The sequence below is a fragment of the Sturnus vulgaris genome, chromosome 3 (assembly GCF_052056855.1).
Source record: "Sturnus vulgaris isolate bStuVul1 chromosome 3, bStuVul1.hap1, whole genome shotgun sequence".
NCBI lineage: Eukaryota > Metazoa > Chordata > Aves > Passeriformes > Sturnidae > Sturnus > Sturnus vulgaris.
Genome location: NC_142245.1, coordinates 60,020,894 through 60,044,141, shown reverse-complemented (window position 1 = coordinate 60,044,141; position 23,248 = coordinate 60,020,894). Strand labels below are relative to the sequence as shown.

At 37.0% G+C, this 23,248-nt stretch overlaps 1 protein-coding gene across 8 annotated transcripts in view; it reads left to right on the top strand.

The window, feature by feature from the left end:
• EYA4 (EYA transcriptional coactivator and phosphatase 4) overlaps nucleotides 1-18,593 on the top strand; it is a 137,146-nt gene extending 118,553 nt beyond the window's left edge. For 6 of the 8 annotated variants that reach the window (XM_088161765.1, XM_088161767.1, XM_088161770.1 and 3 more), the window contains exons 13-19: nucleotides 4,181-4,270; nucleotides 10,281-10,339; nucleotides 10,459-10,619; nucleotides 12,656-12,770; nucleotides 14,491-14,612; nucleotides 15,908-16,008; nucleotides 17,638-18,593. In XM_088161765.1, the coding sequence (XP_088017891.1) occupies nucleotides 4,181-4,270; nucleotides 10,281-10,339; nucleotides 10,459-10,619; nucleotides 12,656-12,770; nucleotides 14,491-14,612; nucleotides 15,908-16,008; nucleotides 17,638-17,718 (729 nt within the window). In that variant the 3' untranslated portion in view covers nucleotides 17,719-18,593. Of the gene's footprint in view, nucleotides 1-4,180; nucleotides 4,271-10,280; nucleotides 10,340-10,458; nucleotides 10,620-12,655; nucleotides 12,771-14,490; nucleotides 14,613-15,767; nucleotides 15,869-15,907; nucleotides 16,009-17,637 lie in introns of all 8 variants that reach the window. The other 2 variants (XM_088161768.1, XM_088161766.1) reach the window with 1 other exon arrangement.
• The last annotated feature ends 4,655 nt before the right edge of the window (nucleotides 18,594-23,248 follow it).

Genomic DNA, 23,248 nt, shown 5'->3' with positions numbered 1-23,248 from the left:
ACAGTTCTATTTTTAATTACTTACTGCAGTAGCAAATTATGAGCATTGGTATTGGAGCTGTTATATTATGACTTGTGTGGATGATGATGGTTTTTGCAGCTGAGCACCAGTTGACAGATTCAGTTTTCTACAATGCTGAGCTCTTAAGTGAGCATTTGTTGATGTGACAGGACATGTGTTAGGAGATGTCATCATCTCTTAAAAGTTTATGAGGTACATTCTTAGTCCCTGTGAACAGTGTGTGTTCTTTGTTCCATTGCATTCCATGTATTCTTGCTGGTTGAAGGATGATTAAGCTGGAGTTTTGTCTAGCTCCAAGCGTTTATATTTCATTAATTTCTCCCAGATCAATCCAGAGGGCAAGGATTCCCAGATAAATGTTGTAACTCAAAGTGCAACTGTTTAAAAAAAGAATAAAATTCCTTTGTAAGCTTAGAAGACAGAGAATGTGATTTCCAAGTGCAAAAATCAAAACAAATCCGCCTTGATGATCGTATTTTGCCATTTTTTATAACACTGCACATGATAGAAGGTTGTCAGGGAAGCCTCATTAACTTTGTGCACTTCTCTGGGAAGGGCTCAGAAGCTTTTTACTGCTCACTGTCTGCTTGTATGATCATTAAACAGAAAAACTATGTCACCATTAACACCCATGATGACATTCCCAAATTCACTCATAAATATTCTCTTGTCCACCTGTATTAATAGTGTATCTCTCATCACCTCCAGTTGTCCTCTCCATTCACTCCCTCCTTGTCTGAGACCTCTGAGTTGATTTTCCTTCTGCCTTCTAGAGAGCGTGGAACAGAAACTCCCTATGGAGTACGTGAGTTTTCCTTCATCAGCCACCAGATATGGTTATTAAGAAGAGATGTGTTCTCTTCCTTCATTGCCACCCATATGAATTTCTCCTGGGACAAGTGTCCCCTATGAGAGAGTGAGGGCTGAACTTATATCTGAGATCCCTACATAATATAGAGAAGTCTTTTTAGGCTAAAATATTGGTACTTAACTTGAGCATTTCCACTTTTTTCCCGAGGTCAGTTTTGTTTTAAGTCTGTTCAGGACGGCCACCCAGTGAAAATCACTTCTTAAAATTTTGCTTGTTTTCTTGCTTATTTTTAAGGCTTCATGCATGCAAATTCCTGTCACAATGAATCTACCTGACAGCCTATTTATCTCTCTGTTTTCCAAGGTTTTATTAAAGTCACTTGGTGTTTGCAGGTTTTTTCCCACGAAATGAAATAATTTTGAACATGTGCTGAAACCTGACATTCCAAGATAGTATTAAGTAGATTTCTTCTACTAATGGACACTGAGCCTGTGGCTTTATTCCGGTTTCTCTCCTCTTGATCAAAACATTTAAGTATTGGTCCTCCTAGGATATTTTTATCTAGTCTCCCAGAAGACATTCCAATGGATGGACCAGTCTGGTACAGAAGTCCACAGACAGACAGTCTGGCTCCAGTTTAGTGCCTTCATCCTAACATAACTAAAGTAATTTGTATTTAGGTGTACAGAAGTGTTGTAGCTGGGCTTGATTCTTTTGCACACTAATGATATCTGGCTAACATCATACTTCTGCGGGCCAAAGAGTTGTTCTTTGTTCTGTGAATTATCTGGGGAAAACTTCCAGATTTTTTTTTAATCATTTTTTCCTCTATTGTGTGTGCTTGTGCAGAGCAGCACAAAATACAATTTTGCCCGAAGTTCAGTCTGCCTCTTACTAAGTTTTTCAATTTGCTCTGCTAAGATCTGTATCAACTGCAAGTTTTTTGCTTTCTTTTCAACACTCAGTCCTTTGTGCCACTTGAATCAGTCTGTAACTTCTGCTTCAGACTGAAAGACAGTTAAATTGTGATTGTCATGTTCCTCCATATTGTGCAAACACTATAAAACCCCAAGACCCTTAAAAATCTGCTTTCTTGTCTATTTTTGTATGTGAAGGAAAGAACTTAACATGGCAAGAGCTGGATGGAATGTGATATTTAATTATTGTTAAACAGTTGCAGTGCAAAGTTTTGGCCAATTTATTAAGGGGAGAATTGTTCGTATCTTGAGAATTCAATTCCAGCAATTCTCCCTAGCAGAAGGTGTTACAGGGAGACCCTATAGTGATTTTGTGCTAAGCTAAAATTAATTCCTTTGCTTTGCTTTACTTTATTTTACATACTGTACCTAGCAATAGCCTTCTCATGCCTTTATCAAAACGGGAATGTAGGAAATATAATTTTAATAGCAATAATCAGGCATAATTGGCTACAAAACTACTATTAGTAATAAAATCACAAGAGCTTTGTTACATTTGCATGTTTCAACTATACTAGGCAAGGCAGGAAATTGTCATATCTAGTTCATAGTTTCTGTAACAACAAATTGAATTATAATACAAAATGTTATAGGAAATTTCTGCATTTAAGTCTGCTTCTACCCAGGAAGGGCTAAAAAAGAGGCTGATAATTAAAAGTCTGAGATTCCAGTTTTGGAAGCACTCCAGTGAATAACTTACATACATAATAATGAGTTACCACCTGTGCATAAAATTCTGCACGTGCCTTAGTGTTCATAGGATTGAGGTAAAAAAGCGTACTGCACATTCCCTCTGCTATATTGTATCTAGGGAGAAAAGATCTGTAGTTTACAATGCACAGAAAAGCAAATGGAAGAGACGAACACGTGTTTGTATATGTGATGACATTTTGATAAAAGTGTTATGGCTTGATGAGGAATCTCATGAGTCCGGGGTATTTTGGTGATTTGTGTTCTCAGTGAGTTTTGCTAATCTGTTAATGGTGTTCCTTAATCATCCTCTTGGAAATCTGACCTTTGCACTTGGTGTTGCCTTCAGCCATGTGACTTTCAACTCCAGTGAACATTACTACAGAAGACAGAATGGAAAAAATTCTGTTGCTGGGTGCTGCATTTGTTTATTGCTTCTGAAGGGTAGTCTAGACCAGTTCTGGGGTCAGCATAAAAATACTTCCTTTCTGACAGAGAATTGGGTCTAATTTTGGATCGTTACAACTTCTTGAACACTATTCTCCTCTTCAAGTATGACTTTTTCATGAGAAAAAGTATGTCAGTGTTTCAGATTTTACCATTAGTTATTAAGTGCTTGAATGCAGAAGCCATCTTTTCTTTTGTCATTGCAAAGCCCTGGAGTAGTGAGTGTCTGATCCTGGTTGGGAAGCTTTTCATCCTAATGCTAACAAACGATCATTTGAGGCTTTGTGAGATTTTGTTGCTACATGCTGGTAAACATTTAGACTTTAAATCTCAAGGTATTTAAGAAGGAATTTCTGAAAACTTGCTCGTGTCAGTCAGAGTTTAAATGATGAAGTATATATTTTTTTCATATTTTGATGAGAAGAGGACAGCATGTGTTTTAAAATTCCACTGCAGTATGTTAAAGCATAAAAAAGTTAACGGAACCCCACAAGCTCAGGCAGGTGATTAAGGCAATAATCAAACTAATTACTGGGTGTCAGCAAAGCATCAGGGACCGTTACTCTAAACCAAATGCAAGGTAACACAAATCTGCTTTACCTCTCTCCTAGCAAACTTAGAGAAGTTGAATTAATTATCTTGCTTAGCTGTACGCTTAATGCTCTCAGTGTTATTGAAGATCAGTAGATTTGTGGTGTCTTGCTGAGGCAGAGCAATTTGATAGTCTGAAAGACGACCTACAAACAAATGCAACATTTTGAATGAATCTTTTCCAGGGACAGGATTCCTGTCTTTCATCAGCAATGAAGGGATGATCTGTAGCAAACAACAAATTTATGTATGCTTTCCACAGGAATGTATGTTCCTACATGCATCTTTTATGAAAAGTGCCATCCCTATTTCCAGTCTTCATTATGCTTGATTATGTTTATATTTATGTATATGTTCATGGCCACCAGGTTTTTTCCTGTCAGTTCAGCCAGATTGCAAATCGCTCAGCTTTTAAAAAATTGATATTTTAAACATCCACAGCTCTCTGAATTTTCTCACAAACAGAGGTTCAGCAGTGTCTTCTTACAGAATTGTATTAAAATCGCTTAATACTGAAAGGATTTCAGGGAAATTTCTTTCAGTGTTAATTTTTCAAAACACTTTATATGCACCAGTTTTTAAAGTAATTCTAATATAACTCAGAGGTATGTAATTAGCTAACCTTGTTTTTTGTTTTTTCAAGGATCCACCCATGGCAGTCACCCTTGGACTGAGAATGGAAGAAATGATTTTTAATCTTGCTGACACACATTTGTTTTTTAATGATTTAGAGGTAAGAGTAAAAGGAATGCTAGCATTGGTATTCCTGATTTTTAACTTAGTGGCTTTGTTGTGCATTAGTGTTTATTGTGAGTGACATTTATGCCTGTGTAGTTTTTGAGTTTGTCATACTCTAATCAGAGAGAAGTTAACCAGGTGTCACTGACTTCCAGTGGCACCAGAGTCCTTCTGTGAAACTCAGTGAGAGAGAGAATCTGCAAACTACCCACTCTTTTCTTTGTCCTGTAGCCATCTTTTTTGGTTTCCATGTATGTAATTCTGTCTGCTGTCATCTCCAGGATGGTAACATACATGCCTCATATTCTTGAAGTTCTCTATATTTCTCAGTGGGTGCCCTCATCTGGCCAGGAGAGTCTGTTCTTCTCTTGACATACCTGAGCAGCATTTTGGCTACAGGCCCCTGTTACTTGTTCAAATGTAGAATATTCTTCATTTACCTCAAAGAATGCAGCATCAGAGAGCTGGGACTGTGATAGCTGTTCTGATCAGTGATGTGTCTTCCCAACCAGGCAGCCAACGTATTGTCAGAATGCACCCAGGGAATATAATTTGGCAATTGGTCATAAAAGGGAGAAATCTCTTCCTAGGAAGTGCCCTCTGTGGGCAGCTCACCTGTCACCTCTGTGGGCAGCACATGGGTGGACTCTCACAGGGACAGTGGTCTGGGAAGCAGGCTTGTCAGCTGGGCTTCACAGGCTTTTTATTTAACTCTTAGAGTCCAGGTCTCTTAACATGAACAATGACAGCCTACAACCATGTGTGTCAAGACATGGGGTGAAGAACAGTTTTGAAATTAACCTAGGGGCGTCTCAGACCTTCTGTTGTCTGAAACATTTGTTTTCCAACTCAGAGTAGATCCATTACTTCACTCCAAGGACAGATACTTGCCATGAGTGGGAGCTGAAAGACTTTGAGGTTATGTTTAGAGTCCCAGAGAAAGATGTCTGGTGAGTGAACAGACAATATAAAGATAAGTGAAATTTTTCCATCCACTGAGATGTTGATTTTGTCTTTTGTTCCTTCGTCAAGTGGGCAGTAAGAAAAGCAGAAGGTACCAGTCTGCGATTGTCTTAGTCATCCCTTGCAGACCTCATTTATTCTTAGCTCTTTTTAAGTCAAGAAACTGAAATCTACTTCACCCCACACCTGAACTGCACTTCCTCCTTGCAGCAGCAGCAGAAACCTAAAAAAGTACAGCCCTGGAAATACCTTTCCCAGTGTGTGTTTTATTGCAGTCCTAGTGAGGCATCTCTTGACAATGCAAGTGCGTTCAGTTAATGTTTCCTTCTGGTGCCCTGGTGCCCAGGGAAAGATTCCAAACGAATTTTTTAAAGCATTTCCTAAATTTCTTTTTAGCCAACCCTTGCCCCTGCATGTTCAGATTTTATGTGGCATGAACGAAATATAAGCCATTCTGTAGAATCTGTTCTTCAATATTGTGCTAAGTTCAGGTGGAAGAGTTCAACAAAATGGAGCTTTGCTCTCTCTTCATACCTCTTTATTCTTGCTTGTGGCCATTGAAACGTCATTCCTTTCTTTCATTATTTATTTTGCCTGTAGACCACAAGTTCAGTCATAGGTGGATAGTTATATTTTGGCTAATATTCATAGGATGGTTGTAATACTCTATCTGAAAACTCATATGCCAGCTCATTCCAGAGCTTAAACAGTTCCCAGTTTTAGATAAATCAGAAAATACTACTTGGGAGCTGTCTTAGAGAGTCTCGTAAATCATTCAGTGTGATTTGATTAAAAACAATTTATATATGTATTTAATAATCACAATTTCTACAAGAAATTGTAGATTTTATGGCCTAGAATTCATCTTGGTCTCAAAACCAACTCTCTTATAAGATTACCAAAATTCCAAAGTTCATGTGCTGAAATGAGTTGTATGCATACATTTCAGTATGTGCAAGGAGACCAGTAATTTTCCATCTTCTTAGCAGATAGGATAAAGTGCCCAAGTATGTAGAGGCATCCTTTAATATTCCTTTTAATAATCCTGTCTGTTTAAGTCTGTTTGCAGAGTACATGGCCATTATTGAATATTGCAGTGCATCTGCATGATGAATGTATAATGAATTCTGAGAATTCCCAGAGTCTGACTTGGGAATCATCTTCCCTCTTCTCCCCATCTCTCTTTCTCTGTTTTCCTCTCTCTGTCCTCCCCCAGGGGAGCAGAAATTAGTGCTGAGCTGCTGATGATCGTGGCCATCAAGACAGGAGACCTTCAGTTCTCACTGGAGGAAGTGAGATAGGCCTTTATTTGCTAGACAGATAGATTGCTCATCTGTTCATCACGTCACTTTTCCAGTGGTGAGCCCTCAGGTTCCGTATCTTCTGTCTTGCTTTCATCTTCAGCCCACAATAAACCTCATGGGCTGGACATGACAACTGCAATGAACTACTGAACCTGTGTTCCTGTAAGATTTACTCCAGTCAATACATCCTCTAAATTTCCTTTTTTTCCCTGCCTTTCTTGGTCGCAAACACCACATAGCAGGTTGTAGGAATAACAACCAAGTCGTTGAAGTTATCACATACAAAAAATAAAGTTTTCCTTCCTCTATGCAAATCCATCTCACTGCAATGACTGCTGATGCAGAAATTCCGATCTGCTGAAACATTCCCTGTTGACCCAGTAACCCATGTTCTATCAGCCAAGCTGCACTTTTATTTCAGGCTAGGCTGTTCTCCAGCTACTGCATTCTCAGGGTATAAATTTTAGTTAGCTTGAGAAGTATCACTTGGGAGGGCAGTTGGTGTTTTGCCATGAAAATAGGAGTCTAATGTTCCAGAAAGTTCATGTGCCTAAACAATGCTTAGAGATAGGACTCAGATTTGTAATAATAGCCAAACGAAGGCATTTTCTTTTCAACCAGGTAAGGGATAAAATTAAGTTTTTCTTCATATTTAAATATTAATTTTAAAATATTTAAATTAAATTAAATTATAAAATTATTTAAAATATTAATTTTAATTGCAAGTAGTAATTCAGATATGAATCTTCCAACTCCATTATTCCACTCCACTCTCAGGTCAATGTAGGAAAAGAAAGTATTCATTTCAAACAAAATGAATTATATTTACATTTTTATCATTATCATACCATATTTTAAAGGAGATTTTGTCCTTTCTTTCTCATTAGAAAGAGAAATAAGGAATTAAAAATAGGATTTAGGTAAGTCCCAGAATTTGGGAGGCAGATAAAATTAGTTTTAACAGAGACAAAAGCATATTTATTAAAAGGGGTTTTCTGTATAGCCTAAGAAAGTGTAGTGCTGAATATCCCCTCATTAATAAGAATTTTTGTGTTCAGTGTGGTAAGGCAGTGTTTTTACTGGATAATGAAATTACTGTTCATTCCAGGATGATAAGTTTTATGGATGATTTGTTAATTCTGCACTCTCAAATTTTCAGGCTCTCAAAATTGCTGCAAAGAATTGGCTGCACTCAGATATCATTTAAATTAGTATTGCTTTAAGTAAAAGCTAGATATTACTAGATTCCTTTCCTGTATTTTCTCTAATAGGAAATGTATTTTTATGAATCTTAATTTTGGCATTGCACTGACAGGCACTGTGATTTGAGCTTAACCAGTAATGTAGCTGATTTGACAAGTATTTTACCTTAATATTTAAATTGACAGAGAGCTTGCTTGCTTTTCTTCTTTCCCATAACTGTTTGGCATCATATAAAAGCAAACTCAGATGTACTGTTGTGCCACCAGTTTCCTGTTTCTTTTGAGAAAAGTAGAGAACTATCTCAAACCTGCTCAAACTGCCTTTTTCTTTTTTTATGCGAGTTTTTTCCACGCCATGTAAGTGAATTTGTAAAAGGTAAACAATTGAAGTAAATGAGTAGACAAGAAAACAAAGTAAAAGAAAACAAGGAGTGATGGGCACATGAGCTTGTTTGCTGGTCAGAAAATGTGTATTGCCAGCATGTAGAGAGGAGATGACCCATAGATCCAGAGGAGAAGAGGAAGGGGGAAAAGGAGGAAGCTGGAGAGTGCTGCTGGGTTTGATCTCCTGTAAAATTAACAACCTTCTTGCAGGGACAAGGGGGTGAGTAATCAGAAAACTGCATGGTCCTCTCATCCTGTTCCTGGAGTCAATCACAGAATCACAATGAGCAAGCTGAGACCAAAAAAAATTAAACAGCTGAGCATTTGCCACCCACTCATATTTAACTTAATAATGGAATTATTAGCAGAACAGTTACTTAGAATTTTCAAGGCTGGAACAATGTAGCTGAAAGGCTTAACAAACCCAAACAGCAGCAGACACTCCTTATCCATCAAGGCTTTTGTGTGCCCTCCATTTAATTAGTACACCTTCAAATCCACAGGAAGGATTTTTAAACTTTTAAACTTAACACTTTCACCACTTCCAGGGAAGTCTGGGAAGTCAGCAGGGCTTTTTGTCTGATTTTTGAGTTCCTGTCCTACACTGGGTGAAGCATAGTTGAATTTTTTTCTGGAGTGTAAATAATAAATAAGGATAAAGAAATCAATCTTTTATTTTAGCTGCCACTTCTCCTTTACTTCTATCTTCATCTGCTATTTACATCCAAAAATAGCTCCTCTAAAACATTCTACAACTCAAGATAATCTCCTCAGACAGAACTAAAAAAATTTATTTCTCCAGTGAGGGGAAGAATGCTTCATTTCTGTTTCTTGAACACAGATGTATTATCCTGTCTTAATGTATTAAGCTACATGAGCAGAGCTTGGCAACTCATTCTTTTAGCTTTGATCCAATATTTTAAATTATAATTGCTTGTATGATGCAATGAAATTATGTATTTGAAAATTAAATTGTATGTATTTGTTTTATACAAAATTGCCCTTTTTTTAACAATTTAGTTCATGCAAGTAAACGTCTCTTACGTTTTTGTTCATAGTAAAGCAAGCAAAGCAGAAAGATGAAATGATAATTCTCCAAATTCACACTCTAGGAACTTATGGCTTTCACATTTGGAAATCACTCTTCTGTTCAGATTTATCCTTTATCTGTACAGTTTATCACTGTTATGAGACAAAGATTGGAAAGTTAGAATGACATACCCCTGCATGTCACAGAGAGCCTGAATTAAGTGCTGACTTAAATGGACACTGAATTTCAGGTGTGTCTTTGGGTTAAGATGTTAGTTCAAGGAACTACAGAAAACAATTATATGGTGCATGATGGCTTGGCTTATATATTTACTTTTGTTTTCACTGCAGTTTCTTATCTTTGTGCTGTAACCACTGTGCAGATAAGGATATTTGATAGCTGTCCAATTATAAAAACATCTTGGAGGGGAATGCATTTTTCCAATGTACCTAGTTCCCTCAATATTCTTCCATCCCTTCCAAAGCCAGGAAATAATCAAGTTCTGTAGGATTGCTGATTACATGTGATTTTCCAGCCAAAGACACTCACATAAATTAATAGAAGAACCTGATAAGTGTCCAAACTACTTAAAATAAATTTTGCGCCTGTTGAGCTTCATCATCAGCTGCTTTTAGGGAGTGGGAAAATAAGGTTTATGTGATTTTCAAGAATTGGTATATTCGGGAGACTCTAAATGAGACTTGCAACTTTTTTGGCTTTACAATTAAAATAATTTTGCTCCCGCAAATCACACCAAAATTGCATATTGCTTTTCTAAAGGTCTGCTTTAACTAGTGATTTAGACTGTGTAGGAGTTGAAGGTTACACTATTTTAAAGATGTTGATGGCAGTAGGAAACTGTGGGTGTGCACAGGCTGCCATCTTCTGGTGCAGCTAGTGGCCTGCACAGGACATTTCTTCATCTCCAGTGGTGAGCACAGAGTCATTTGGGTTGGAAAATACCTCTCATATCTCCATTAGCCCAGCCCACCATGCTCATCACTAAATTGTATCCCCAAGTGCCTCATCCACATGCCTTTTGAATGCTTCCAGGAATGGTGATTGTGCTCTCTCATAAGACAAATTTGTCATTTGGGTTTGCTTTTTTTTCCTTTCTAACAGGAATGCGATCAAGTTCATATAGATGATGTTTCTTCTGATGATAATGGACAAGACCTAAGGTAAGATACAGAATTTTTTCTTTTTTTTCTTCTTTTCTTTTTTTTTTTTAAGATGAAATAATTTGAGCATTTACAGGAATACATTGTATTTATTTTTACTGTATTTTGGGTGTTTGCAGTACCTACAGTTTTGCAACTGATGGCTTCCATGCAGCTGCAAGTAGTGCAAACCTTTGTCTGCCAACAGGTGTAAGAGGAGGGGTTGACTGGATGAGGAAGCTGGCTTTCCGTTACAGAAGAGTAAAAGAGTTGTATAATACTTACAAGAACAACATAGGAGGTGAGTTCAATTGTCAAAAACAACTTTGAATGCTGCACGGTGATGAGTTGCCACCCAGGGAAGGAGCCTGGGAAGCCACAGAGGGAATAAAGAGTGATATGACTGACCCATGGGCTGTTGGAGGCTGCTGGCTGTAAAGGCAAAGCCAGATGCTGTTGTTCAGGGCAAATGCAGCTGGGAAAACCAAGCAGGCTTACATTTAGCTTCCACAAGGTCCACTTTCCTCCTTCCTTACCTTACTGAGTTGTTGAACCACTTATTCTACCTCAGATTTGTTGCTGTTCTAGGAAAGAAATTGTACAGTTTCCACAGCACAAATTGTGGATGGCCATTTCCATCCTACATCTTCACGAACTGGTTGGTAACAGCACTGTTGCCTAAACTTTCTGCTGGGTACCTGCTAGTCTGTTTTCACCAGTGGATGCAAGAAAATTCTATCACTGCCATGCCAATAGGCCCTTTTGTTGACTCTGTAGCTTACAGTTTTGCCTCCAATAAGTCCAAATCTCACTTGGGACAAGAGCTTTGCTGTTACTGTTTTAATTCATGGACTCACTTATGTCTGCACCAGCAGATTGTAGGCAGTCAAGCAGCAGGGACAAAAGAATCTGTTCTGGAGAGTCCTGTGTGACTTGCAGAGACAGACTTCAGCCTTCTTTTGAGGAGGGGAATGTGTCATCTGACCCCCTCAACAACAGACTGGGAGGACAGGGAATACTTAGAAGTCTTAAGTAATTGCTGCAATCACGTATTTTCACTGTTAGTAGTTCAGCCTTTCCTTACCACAGGTTAGGAAGCAATAGGACCAAAGGGGGGTAGTAGAGGGCTTTCACTTGCCCTACTTTGCACTTCATTGGTGTTGTAAGTAGAATTTTTATATATTAATAATTCTTTAAACAGTGTTAACCAAAATTTACTGGGTTTTCTTATATCTCCTGATGCATCTAAGATTCTAAAGTTGCTGCATTTCATAAAATCTTTAACACTGATAAGAGAACAAGTCCAAGAGCACAGCACAGGAAAACACATTGAGAGGAACAAAACATTGCAAAAAGAGTGCAGATATGTGGATTAAGGTTTTTATTGTCTCTCACACATTCTGCATCTGAAATATAAGCTATCTTAATGGGCAAATTTTTTCACTTGTTCTCCACATCTTAGCCTTTTTAATAATCTTCTTAGCTCATATGTATCTGTTTATTTCAAAAGAGCTGATAGAAAATAACAGGAGGCAGGATTAATCCCATATATTTTTAGGTTATTTCACTTCTCATTTTTGAAGACAGTCATCATCACTTGTTGGGAACATAGGGTGTGAAAGAGAAGAGGGATACTTAAGGTCAGGAAGCCTATTCCCCTGCTCTTCCATGACCAAATCTACATTTAAAATAGCTTGGTTCCAACAAGTTCATGTCTCAGCATTCAATAGGCTGGGTATTTTTAAATGTCTTTTTGTACCCAAAAAAGAGATTTTGAGGACTAACTTTTAAGGACTAACAGATATAAGAACATAAGATGTGCAGCCATTTTGGGCTGTGAATGCTGTAAAAGGAGCCAACTACAACAGGACATGATCAGCAAACAAATATATTTCCATATGTGTAACCTGAGTTTCACACAAGAAGCGGAGTCATAAGCAGGGCAGTTTTAAACATAAGCAGGTACTGCAAAGGCCACTTTATTCTGAAGTGTCTTCTTTTGATCCCAATGACATGGATCTCCTTGTCACTGCCTCTGATAATTTGAGAATAACATATGTGGGAGGAGCTGGTTTAAAAAATATATGTTTCTGAAATAGTTTGAAGTGCAGCCTGATATATAAAGAAATTAAACTAATTGCTGAAATACTAAATACTGAAGTTCCTTGATATAGTGAAGTACAAATAAAACTTAAGATTTCATTGTCATTTAAGAAAATTGATTTTCTTTTTGATGCTTGTTTCAAGTTGTAGTGGAATTTAAAATAGAAACAATGACCATAAACCCTATCTGATACAGAATTTAATTCTATTTTTCTCACTTCTCTTGCATAAAAGGACTCCTGGGTCCCGCTAAAAGAGATGCATGGTTACAATTAAGAGCAGAGATTGAAGCTCTGACAGATTCCTGGCTAACAAATGCACTTAAATCATTATCAATTATCAGCACAAGGTATGTATCTGAGTCTGCTGTAAAAAAAGTTTCTAGAAGTGTAATGGTTATTGTTTTACATTTTAGATTACAATAAATTAGTGCCTTTAAAGAATAGAACAGGTCTACTATGACTTTTGAATAGGACACAGGAAAAGTGGAAAGTGGTTTCGTTTATCCTGATTCCAGCATTTACTAAAGATAGTGTGAAATGTCTTCTCAAATGAGTGTATTTTGAAAGTGTACTGTAGAGTTCTGAGACAGCTTTTAATTTGTTACCTTGTGGACAGCATTCTCTGAACTCCACAGCTCTCTGTTCTGTCCTTCAATGTTTGTGCCTATTCACAGTCCTCCCTAAATACTATATAGATACCAGAACATTAGGGCATTTTTATTTTCCTGAGCAAACTAGTACATCTGAGTATAAATCTTAAGTTTTCAGAAGAGCAAAAATCTCTTTTAGCTGAGTTAAAAGTCTTAAGTTCCCAATATGGAGACGTAACATGTATTGTTCCTCTGAAACAATAAAACTGTGAACCCTGCTTCTACTTAGTAAGCCATGCAATATGTGTTTTACCAGAAAGCGTAACAAAACTTGGTTTTAAACCACAAAAAGGAATAACATTAAGTCATCTTGCTTTCTGAACATGTCTGGGAAAAGACTCAGTGTCAAGTGGAAAGAACAAATTTGGAAAGACACAGAAACCTTAATTTGAACATAACAACTTTTGCAATATGCTTATCTCTTAATTGTTTATTTAACAACGTGTGAAGCACTTCAGGAGGAAGAAAAAACAAATTTGTGTAAGCTGTTATGATTAGCTCTGCATTTCTTTCTGAATTGTTAGTCTTCAGAGAGACTTTTGGTAATGAAGACTGGTTGAGCATTGGTGGATGACTCTGGAAAACTGTTATCCTTCACTCAGGATCGTTAAATAATAATCTTTTGTCATGTTTTCAAAGAACTGTACAACTATAAACCTTCAGAAGCTACCTGTGAGTCAACTAAACATTACTGATATGTTACTAGCAGGAAATTGAGATATATAAAGGTGAAAATAGCAGCCTAAGGTCTTCCTTGGAATTTGTGGAAATGCCAGAAGGAAAACACAAGTATTTACTTTCAACTCCATGTACACATCATACTCATGTTCCAGCCTGTGAGTGCCTAAAGTAGCTCAGCTCTGAGTTCTCTGGCCTGCACAACTTCTCCATTCAAGTTTTCATCCTCACATTCATCTCTCTCTCTTCAGAGATATTCTTACTCTTTGGGCTTGAAGAAAGCAGTGCCATTGTGAAGAAACGTGTAGATAAAAGGGTAGATAAAAGATAAAAGAGTAGCAAATTATGATTTTGCATTCTCTTAACTCTTTTGTTTTGCTGGTAGCTACTGACAGTTAATTGCCAGCATGAAAATTATGCTTTCAAAGCATTCTAATGCCTTGATTTGGAGGTTGGTGGTGGTCTTAAATATCTGTATTTTACTAGACCCATCTTCAAAGACCTGTTTTTTATAAACCAGTGTGGAATATTTCCTACAAATCAGGCCTACATATTTTTAATGATTTCACCAGAGGTTTTGTGTAAATTTTCTGTAAATGATGGTGCTGAGCAGTTGTACTGTGTGAATGAAAGTAAATGTTGAGGGATTCTTAATGTGCTCTCCACAGCTGGTTCACCTCATCAACATTTGGGTACTGTTTTAAAACTATTTAAACTTAAACTATTTCTCTCATTTTAGGAGTAATTGTGTAAACGTGTTGGTAACAACAACCCAGCTTATCCCAGCACTTGCAAAAGTTCTACTATACAGTTTAGGAGGAGCTTTTCCCATTGAAAATATATACAGTGCAACCAAAATAGGTAAGAAAATTATTCTTTCATCCTTTCTGACTACACTGCATTACCAATTTCTTTTCCAGTAGTGGATGTATTCCAAAACACTTCCCTGACACTTAGCCGTTTTAGTTATAATATTTAGGCATTGCACGTGTTCAAATGTGTTTATGTCAAAGAATTCCAAATTCACTTTATTTTCAATGATGCCTAAAGGAATAGGGATGCTGATGAAAAGCCTCAGAAATTCCTCAGTATGATGCAGAAAACGAAAAACTTGCAGAACAAAATAAAGAAAAGTTTCTTGTGAATTTAAATCTGAGCAGAAAATCTGTTAAATTAGCCTCTGCTCTGACCTTCAGCTCCATGCAAGCCAGGCCACAGCTTCACAAACCTTTTCCTGAGGCACAGTATGTCAGTGATGGGAATGACAGCTGTTATGAACAGAACCTGTGTTGCTGGATAACAAAAGGGCACTTCCCCATTCTGTTCATGACTGTGTGCCTTTTGTGCATTATGGCTTGTAAATGTATGGTTTCTGGAAATTGCATCCAAAACTGTAAAACAAGAGAAGCTGTCATTCCTGTGAAATGTAATGCAGCATACAATGACTGATAATTTTGCAGATTTTGCCAATCATCAATTCAGGAATGCTTCATTTCTGAACCTACGGCAACCTTTATAGCATGGAACGTGTCACTTGACAAAAGCATTGCAATATGTTTCCTAAATTATTTTCACAAGGAATAAAGCAGTGCAAATTCTAGCAGTGTCAAGCAAAACTATTATCTCAGTCATCATTGTATTAAGTTTTTTCATTACTACATCACTCGTTGCAGGTACATTAGAATTAAAGTTTTTACTTTCCTTATAAGAATATTATTGCAATCATAAGGAAATATTTAAATTCAATTATTCATTTACTAATCTATTCATTTTTGCAATGCTGCTAATTCCTTTATCTTAGTGGCTTTCCTGTAAGGATTAAGAGATCTAGTTTTACCTGAAGCATCTTCATGTCACTAAGGGAATCCATTGCTTCTTACCAGATTTAGTTCTAAATCCTAAGGCCAGGAACTTTTAAAAAACAGTAGTAGCAATGTCTTACCATTGCAAAAGTCCTCTGTAAGGCTTCACCATGACTCACTTGATAGCTTGAATAAATAGTGCATTGTTTTTCAGGCAAAGAGAGCTGTTTTGAGCGTATAGTGTCCAGATTTGGCACTAACATAACTTATGTTGTGATTGGAGATGGCCGAGATGAGGAACATGCAGCTAATCAGGTAACTTCATTCTGAACTCTTATCTCATTTATCTTCCAGGAAAAGAAAGTTGCTTTGAACGAATAATGCAAAGGTTTGGCAGAAAAGTAGTATATGTTGTAATTGGGGATGGTGTAGAAGAAGAACAGGCAGCAAAAAAGGTAACCTGTCTTCTGAAATGTTGGTGTGATACATAGCTACTAATGCAAGCCTTTCTGTTTGCATTTCTGTCAGTGTTGCACAAAATGACAAATAATTTCAGTCCACAGATGCAAGCCAACAAGAGCATGATGAGATCAACACTTAGAGTAAAATGAACCATTTGGATTCTAGCATTTGCTTCACTTCACTTTGGAAAGAAAAAAAAAAAAAACCCACAAAATTATTTTTAAAACAGATGGGAAAATAATGCAGCAAAAATGTCTGACAAACTTCAAGCAAATTAAAATATAAACAGAAGAAATAGAAAGGGTTATGATATGATGGCTGGGTGGTGTTTTTCTTAAAATTCTGAAATTGATGATATTTCAAGAGAAGTGTTACAGAGAATGTGGAAAACATCTAAAGGACTGTGCAATTTTTTTTGCCAAGATAGATGAAGATCCATAGTTTACTGAAGAAAATATGATAAAAAAATAATTTTCTTCAAGAAAGACATATCTGCTAAAGGCAAAAGAGAACAATGTAGAGATTATGCACCAAATCTGTGTTTCAAAAAAGAACTGTTTCCTCTTTTCTTCATTATGATAATTAAAGTCTAATTTCAGCAGAAAAGTTTCTAATGTTCAGAAACAGATCAAATTAGTAATTTGTGCCATGCTTCCCAGTATAACCCCTGGAAGTGTGCAGAAATTGCATGTTTTGCCTCACAATGCAGTTGCCTCACATTGCCTGTACAGGACCAGTTATGTAAATCTTGTTGTGCTAGGAGTAGCAAGATAAAGCACTCTCTTAGCATTGTAGTTGGAGTGCAAACAAAATGGAAAAAACCAAAATGCTCATTCCAAATGGTTCCTTAATATAGGTACAGTACTGGTGATGGGTCCTCTATAATTTTTGCTAAACAGTGGTGGTTGGATTGTGTGCTTTCTGGTTGGGCATGCTTTTTCCTTAACATTGGCTATATTGCATGGATAGATGTAGAATTCGGAGAGATGGATGAATATAGCACATTTCAAATAGATCTAAACACAACATGGAAGTATTGGGTTTTTTTCTGTTCTGATGAATTATTGAAGGCGAATAATGCATATACCTGCATCTTCTCTCACAGACACTGATGCTTTCTGCAATACAAATTATCTTTTCTTATACTAGAAATGTGTTATTTTCTTATCCAAAGAGATTTCTTTTTCCACCTGGATGGAGAAAAAATGTAATTCAGGTCTGTTTTGAAGTGTTGAGTGAGAAGCATCTTTTCATGGAAGTCTTACAGTCCTTTAAATGATGATTCAGTATTTTACAGTCAAATAATTGGAGCATCAAAGGATTTCCTATTAATGCTCCTTTGTATGGGCTTGCATGCTAACAATAAGCAAGTAGCTCTTACTAAGTAACAGGCATTTTCCAAAGAAACTATTAAGAATTAATTATTTTAACTTCAGTTGAGCTACTAATCTCAGATCTATTTTGGTCTGATTTTTGTCAGTACTCGAATAGCAAAAATCAATCCAGAAACACAGTGGTGTCAAATAGGTGCTGGTAATCTCTAACAATTGTTGTGTGTCGTATGCCACTCGGTGTCACAGTGTTCATCTTTCCTGACCTTTTCCCTCCTCTAACAAACACAGCACAACATGCCTTTCTGGAGGATATCCAGTCATTCGGACCTCTTGGCTCTCCACCAAGCACTGGAACTAGAGTATTTGTAACTGTGTTCTAAAGCTGGTGATCCTTTTATATATATATATATACATATATATATATATATATATATTTCAAGTACACTGAATTTTTATGTGTGATTCAATGCCTCTGGCTTTACACATATGAATTGTCTTAAGAAGGGAAGAAATATTTGGAATTGAAAATTCCAAATTGAAGAATTCAGATTGCTGAATGAAGTTAAAACATTAGTGCTACGTAAGAAAGCTCTATGGTCTTATATATGCAACGTTTTTAAATGAATTAGAACTGTGGAGGTTGCTGGTACACACCAAGTGAGCCCTGACAGGAGTGAACAAAGGACTCGAACTGGCAAAGCACCAAAACTCATTTTCCAGCCAACAAGGTGGTGTTCAACAACATTCCTCAAAATGGGATATATTCTCAGCACTGAGGTTTGAACCAGACTTTAGCCTACCTAACCCAAAAAATCTGAATTGGAATGCACTCAGACTGTATAATGACAATCCTGTCTAGACCTGTAATTTGTGTAAATTATTGATGAAAATAATTTACTGTGACTTTATTAGCAGCTGATTTTGGAAGTGGATGCAATTTTTCTTTCTTTTTTTTGGGGGGGGGGTGGCAGGGGAGGGAAAGGGTTATATAATATTGTCTCTTTTATAAGTTTGGCAAACAGAATGTGCATATGATGTGTTGTGCCTTAAAGAGAAGACTGTGTTCGTGTGTTATAATGTAATTTTGGTTAAAAACTATGTAGATAAACAAAAAAAAACCTTTGTGATAATTTTTGACATGACCAAATTTGAAATTCAAAGAAATCAAAGAGCAGGGCTGCATCAAAGAATTTAAGTATTTGTTGCAGTAAGCAAAAAATAATAAAGGAAAGTTTGTGTTTTTATTTGGATTCTGAATAATTCCACTGATTTTTTGAGAAAAGTTAAGAATATATTGGGAGGTTGATACTGGGGACCGCTACCTGGAAAGGTAAAAGAAGAAATAGTGTTTAACACCTTCAGCATCATTTCTTGATTCTCCAGCAAGAGAACTAAGAGCCATATTCATTAATTACTGAATCCACTGAAAGCCATACGAGTGCATCTGCTGTGTATAACAGAGCAGAGTTCCACCCAGCAGACAAAGTGTTCAGGTGGCATTCCTAGAAGGTGAAAATGTGGAGCTAATCCCAGACGGGAATGAAACACAAGTTCATTGGGAATGAAAAATTACTAAAGAAGCTCTCAGCAGTCAGATGTGGAAATAATGCTACATTTAGCATATTCAGGGTCAACACAAGTTGCTGAAATGGCTGGTTTGATGACATCAGCCATTTCAGGAGAATAGTCCACTGGTAAAAAAAAAAGCATTTTGGTAGCTTTCCCATTCTGTTCCACATTTTCTTGTATTTTGTTTTTGGTCAGCATGATTTTTCTCATTCATTTTTGATTACTCAACAAAATTACACAGGGACAACCCTAAATGTTTTTGAATCAGAAATTTCAATAGCATGTCAGGCATCTGAGGAGAGGATAAGGAGGTGATTTTCATGAAGAAACATTGAGAAATATATCACCTTAACTTCCATAATTTCTATTAAAAGTTACAGGCCACACAGCAATAATTATCTTGCAAGTTTTGAACGTTCTACCTTTCAGCTATGAAAAATGAGCAAGATCCATATTGCACACAGGGCCCTTAATGTTCCATGTGCAGCTTGAGCACTCTGAAACGACAGCAACTGGTTCGTCTCTCATGGCAGAAGATGGAAACTACTTTTCCAATTTTTAACTCTGTTAAAGATGTGGAGACACCTGAGGCTGCGTGTGCTTTGACTGCAGGAAGAGGTATTTGCAAGAGAAGATGTTAAAGGCAAACTCCAGGATGTCTGCATGAGCACAGTAGTCAGCACTGAGGTGAAAATCTTCCCTCTTTGTGCTCTGAAGCCATCATATGCCATAGTTACCAGGTAGTAACTTCGTTCATTTAAATTTTGTTGAGGTTTTAATAAAGTAACTTGGTCGGTGAAAGCCTGGAGCCACTACAAGTCCAAGGTGAAACTCCTCTATAAATTCATAAAAATTGATTTCTTTGCTCTGTTGGAATTGGATATACAAGTCACCACACAACAAACTAACAATACTTTTTTATCACAATTTAAAGCCATCACATGAGACTGGCCACATATGAAATCACTGTAGACTAGGTAGCTATTTGGGTGATCGACTTGTGCATCCAAAACAAAAACAATTAAGCATATCTTCTTTATGTTTTCAGTGCCTGGAAATACAATGTCATACAAATCTGTAGTGCAGCTTTTTGTAGTTTTTCAGGTAGGAAAAAAAGTGTTTCTACTGAAATCGGAAAAAACTTTGAAGCCCTTCTCAAGTTCCAGCATTACATAAAAATCTCAATATAAAAGACATTATAAAACAAAGAAAATTTATGGTTAACTAGTTTTTTTCTCTTCTTTTTTTTTTTTTTTTTGACATGTCATAGTGTTATTTAAATGCATGAAGTACTACTATTTCTCAAGTTGTTTGTTCAGCTTTTCAGTGTTCTTTTCCTAATCAGATGTAAGAACAAATAGAAGCCCGGCAACAGCCGTTGGTTCTTATTAAAGGTTTGCAGTGCCTTCATTGGAGTTGTGCTTAGCTTTCTGTGGCAGATATGGCTCAATTAATATATGGACTTCAGGAGAGGAGATGGAGGCAAAAGGAGGGAAGTTTCACAAAGCATGACAAGGTTCTGTGTGCTACCGTAGCAGAAGTTAATTGTTAAATCAAGTAATCCACACAAACATGTATCCAGAGAAAATTCAAGGATGCAGCTCAAAAGGCTTCGCAATGCTAAAACTCTAAAACAAAATTTCAGAGCATGAATACTCTCTTGCTAAGCAAAAATTGCTATTTATCTTTAAATAAAATTGTGTAGGGCATGCCTGCCTTGTAGAGAGAAATTAGTCTGATATATTTTCCTGCATGAACAATACAGAGGAAAAAATAACCAAGGCAGAGACAGTCACGCCAGACTGTTCCAGATGGGCCTAAGAAGATTAAACTGAAGGTTGGTCATTTTGACATTGAGTGCATTTTAATTCAGAAGCATATTAATCAGAAAATACCTTCCCTTCAGCCTCTTCTCAACAACCAAGATTGAGCACAAGGTCCCATTTGCAAGTATTTAGGGCAAAAGAAATATAGAATAAAATGCCTTTTGTTGATATTCTAGCAGTTCTCAGTACAGAACCTGAACATTCATTAGGCATTTGAATGGTCAGCATGCAAAATAGAAATATGGTGTGATTACAGTCATGGGATAGTATCTTAGACATTACTCTGTGCAGTTCAGTAAAAGAGGGCAAAAAACCCCTAAAAATTATGCTTATTTTTAGATGCCTGTGGAGATTGTGCACAAAGATATATCTGGGAGCAGCTAGCTCCCAGATCTGTTCCCATTTGAATCCAGTGTGAGCAGCAGTGTTTGCAGATGCAGAGTGTGTTCAGTGTAAGCATTGACAAGGGAGACGAGGCCAGATCAAAGTCCTCTCTATCAGCACTCTTCATCTTGGGGCAGATGAAATCTTGCATCCCATCAGAACTGCAGAGTTTATGGAAACTATAGACTTGGCCCACGATAGGAAAACTAGGTTTTAGCAGTGAAGTTGTATCCAGATCCAGGGTTTCAGTCAAAAGTCGTCTCTGCTTTATAGGATTGACACCAGGCATATGCTGTAAATGAATATGGTATTTAGTATCTCTGAAGAGGAGCTGAAGTGACATTAGCCAAAATCCCAGGAACAGCAGCATTTTGGAGATTTGAAGCCAAGGGTCTCTGTCATGTATTAGTAGATTATAGTTTATTAGGGCCTACCTAATTTAAGAAAAATGTAAATTAAAATTAAAAGCTTGTAAAATTATGTACATCTTTACTATTTCTCAATAAATACACTTGGAAGTGTCATTTTCTGCACTATACAATGTTGTAAGTTGTTTGGTTTGTGGCTGAAAGACGCAGTGTCTCTTACAGGAGCTGAGTGTGAGCTGGGACTCTCACGCTGCCCCGTCGCTCATGCCTGGAGAAGCCCTGAGCCCATATATGTGCTCAGGTAGACACTGGCTCACCTGTGGACCGTGCCTTGCCCCAGATGCAGCCTGAGAGACAATTAGCAGCTCTTTTGCAGTGTCCTGGAGAGGAAATCCAGAAAAAATCAATTTGATGCTGTAGATACAGAGTATATGCATTTAAATCTCTGTGCCAGTTCACTCACTAGTGTTATGCTACTACCTTTATGGTCATGGTTGTTCAGGAGCAAGTAGCCTTTCCCGTTGACGTTCACCCTCATGGAACTCTAAATATTTTGAGAGCAGTACTTCATTGTTTTAGTGAGGTACTGAATTTCGTTTGGAGGAGGCAGTGACACCCACAGTCTGCTAGCAGAGGCCAAAGTGGGATCACAGAATTGTCAGCACACTTAGATGTGACATTCTGATCTTGGAAACTACATGGCAGGTGGCAGAACCTTGGTAGCCACAGCGATTCAGCCACAAGAAGCAGCTTGTAAGTAGTGGACTTCTTTGCAAGGGTTTAGATTAAAGCAAGTATCTTACAAACACAGCTCTTCTGTAGGTACATCTGCTGCCCTCTCAGTTTTAGGAACAAAAAGGAAGATCTATCAAAAATCAAGTGGCCAAAATACAAAGAAATCTCATCTGCTGAGCAGACAAACCCATAGTAAACAGTTTTACAGTGTGTCTCCCAAATGGGTTTGCATGTGACTCCAAAGAAGAGCCATTCAGTAACATTTCAGAAGAGTGAGATAAGAAGTAGTCAGAAAATGGGTGATAGCTTAACATTACCTTCATTTCTCATTGCTGAGAAACTCAGTGCTCTAAATGGCTGTCATTGTACCCTGCACATGATGCTCACAGTGACGAACTCAACCAAAAATAAAGTAAAAATATCATACTGAGAACATTTATGGGTCAATTCTTCCTCATTTGGGTGCAAAAATGCTTACTCATCATTATCATTACCTATAAAACTGCTTCAGAAAAATGCACTTTAAGGTTAACTTGTTTGATTAATTTCCTTTTTTTTTTTTTTTCCAAACAAATAATGGATTCTGAAACATTTTGGAAATGTTTTTAAGTTTGGGAGAACTTTTCTGAATTTCCAAAAGCCCAAACAGTAGAAGGAATTCTGAGAAAGTCAAAACATTACAAGTTTGTTTTTCCACATTAATTTCTCTACAAATTGCAAGATCTGACTTCCAAAGTACTGAGTATCTAACTTGAAATAACTAATTTTAAAAAAAATGAAGGATTTGTTTTTCTGGTTGGAAGTAAAGATAGAAAAGAAGAAAACACCAGAAAGTTTGAGAAATCAATTTTTTAAATGGACAAGCAAATAAACTCCTTTGGTACACAAAAAACCCCAAACAAACAAACAACATTTTTCAAATTTTCTGGAAAATTTAGGCTTCAGACATCCATCTAAACATGGACTATTAGAAATTCAATTCACATATTCACTTCAGTAAACATGAAGCAAGAGAAC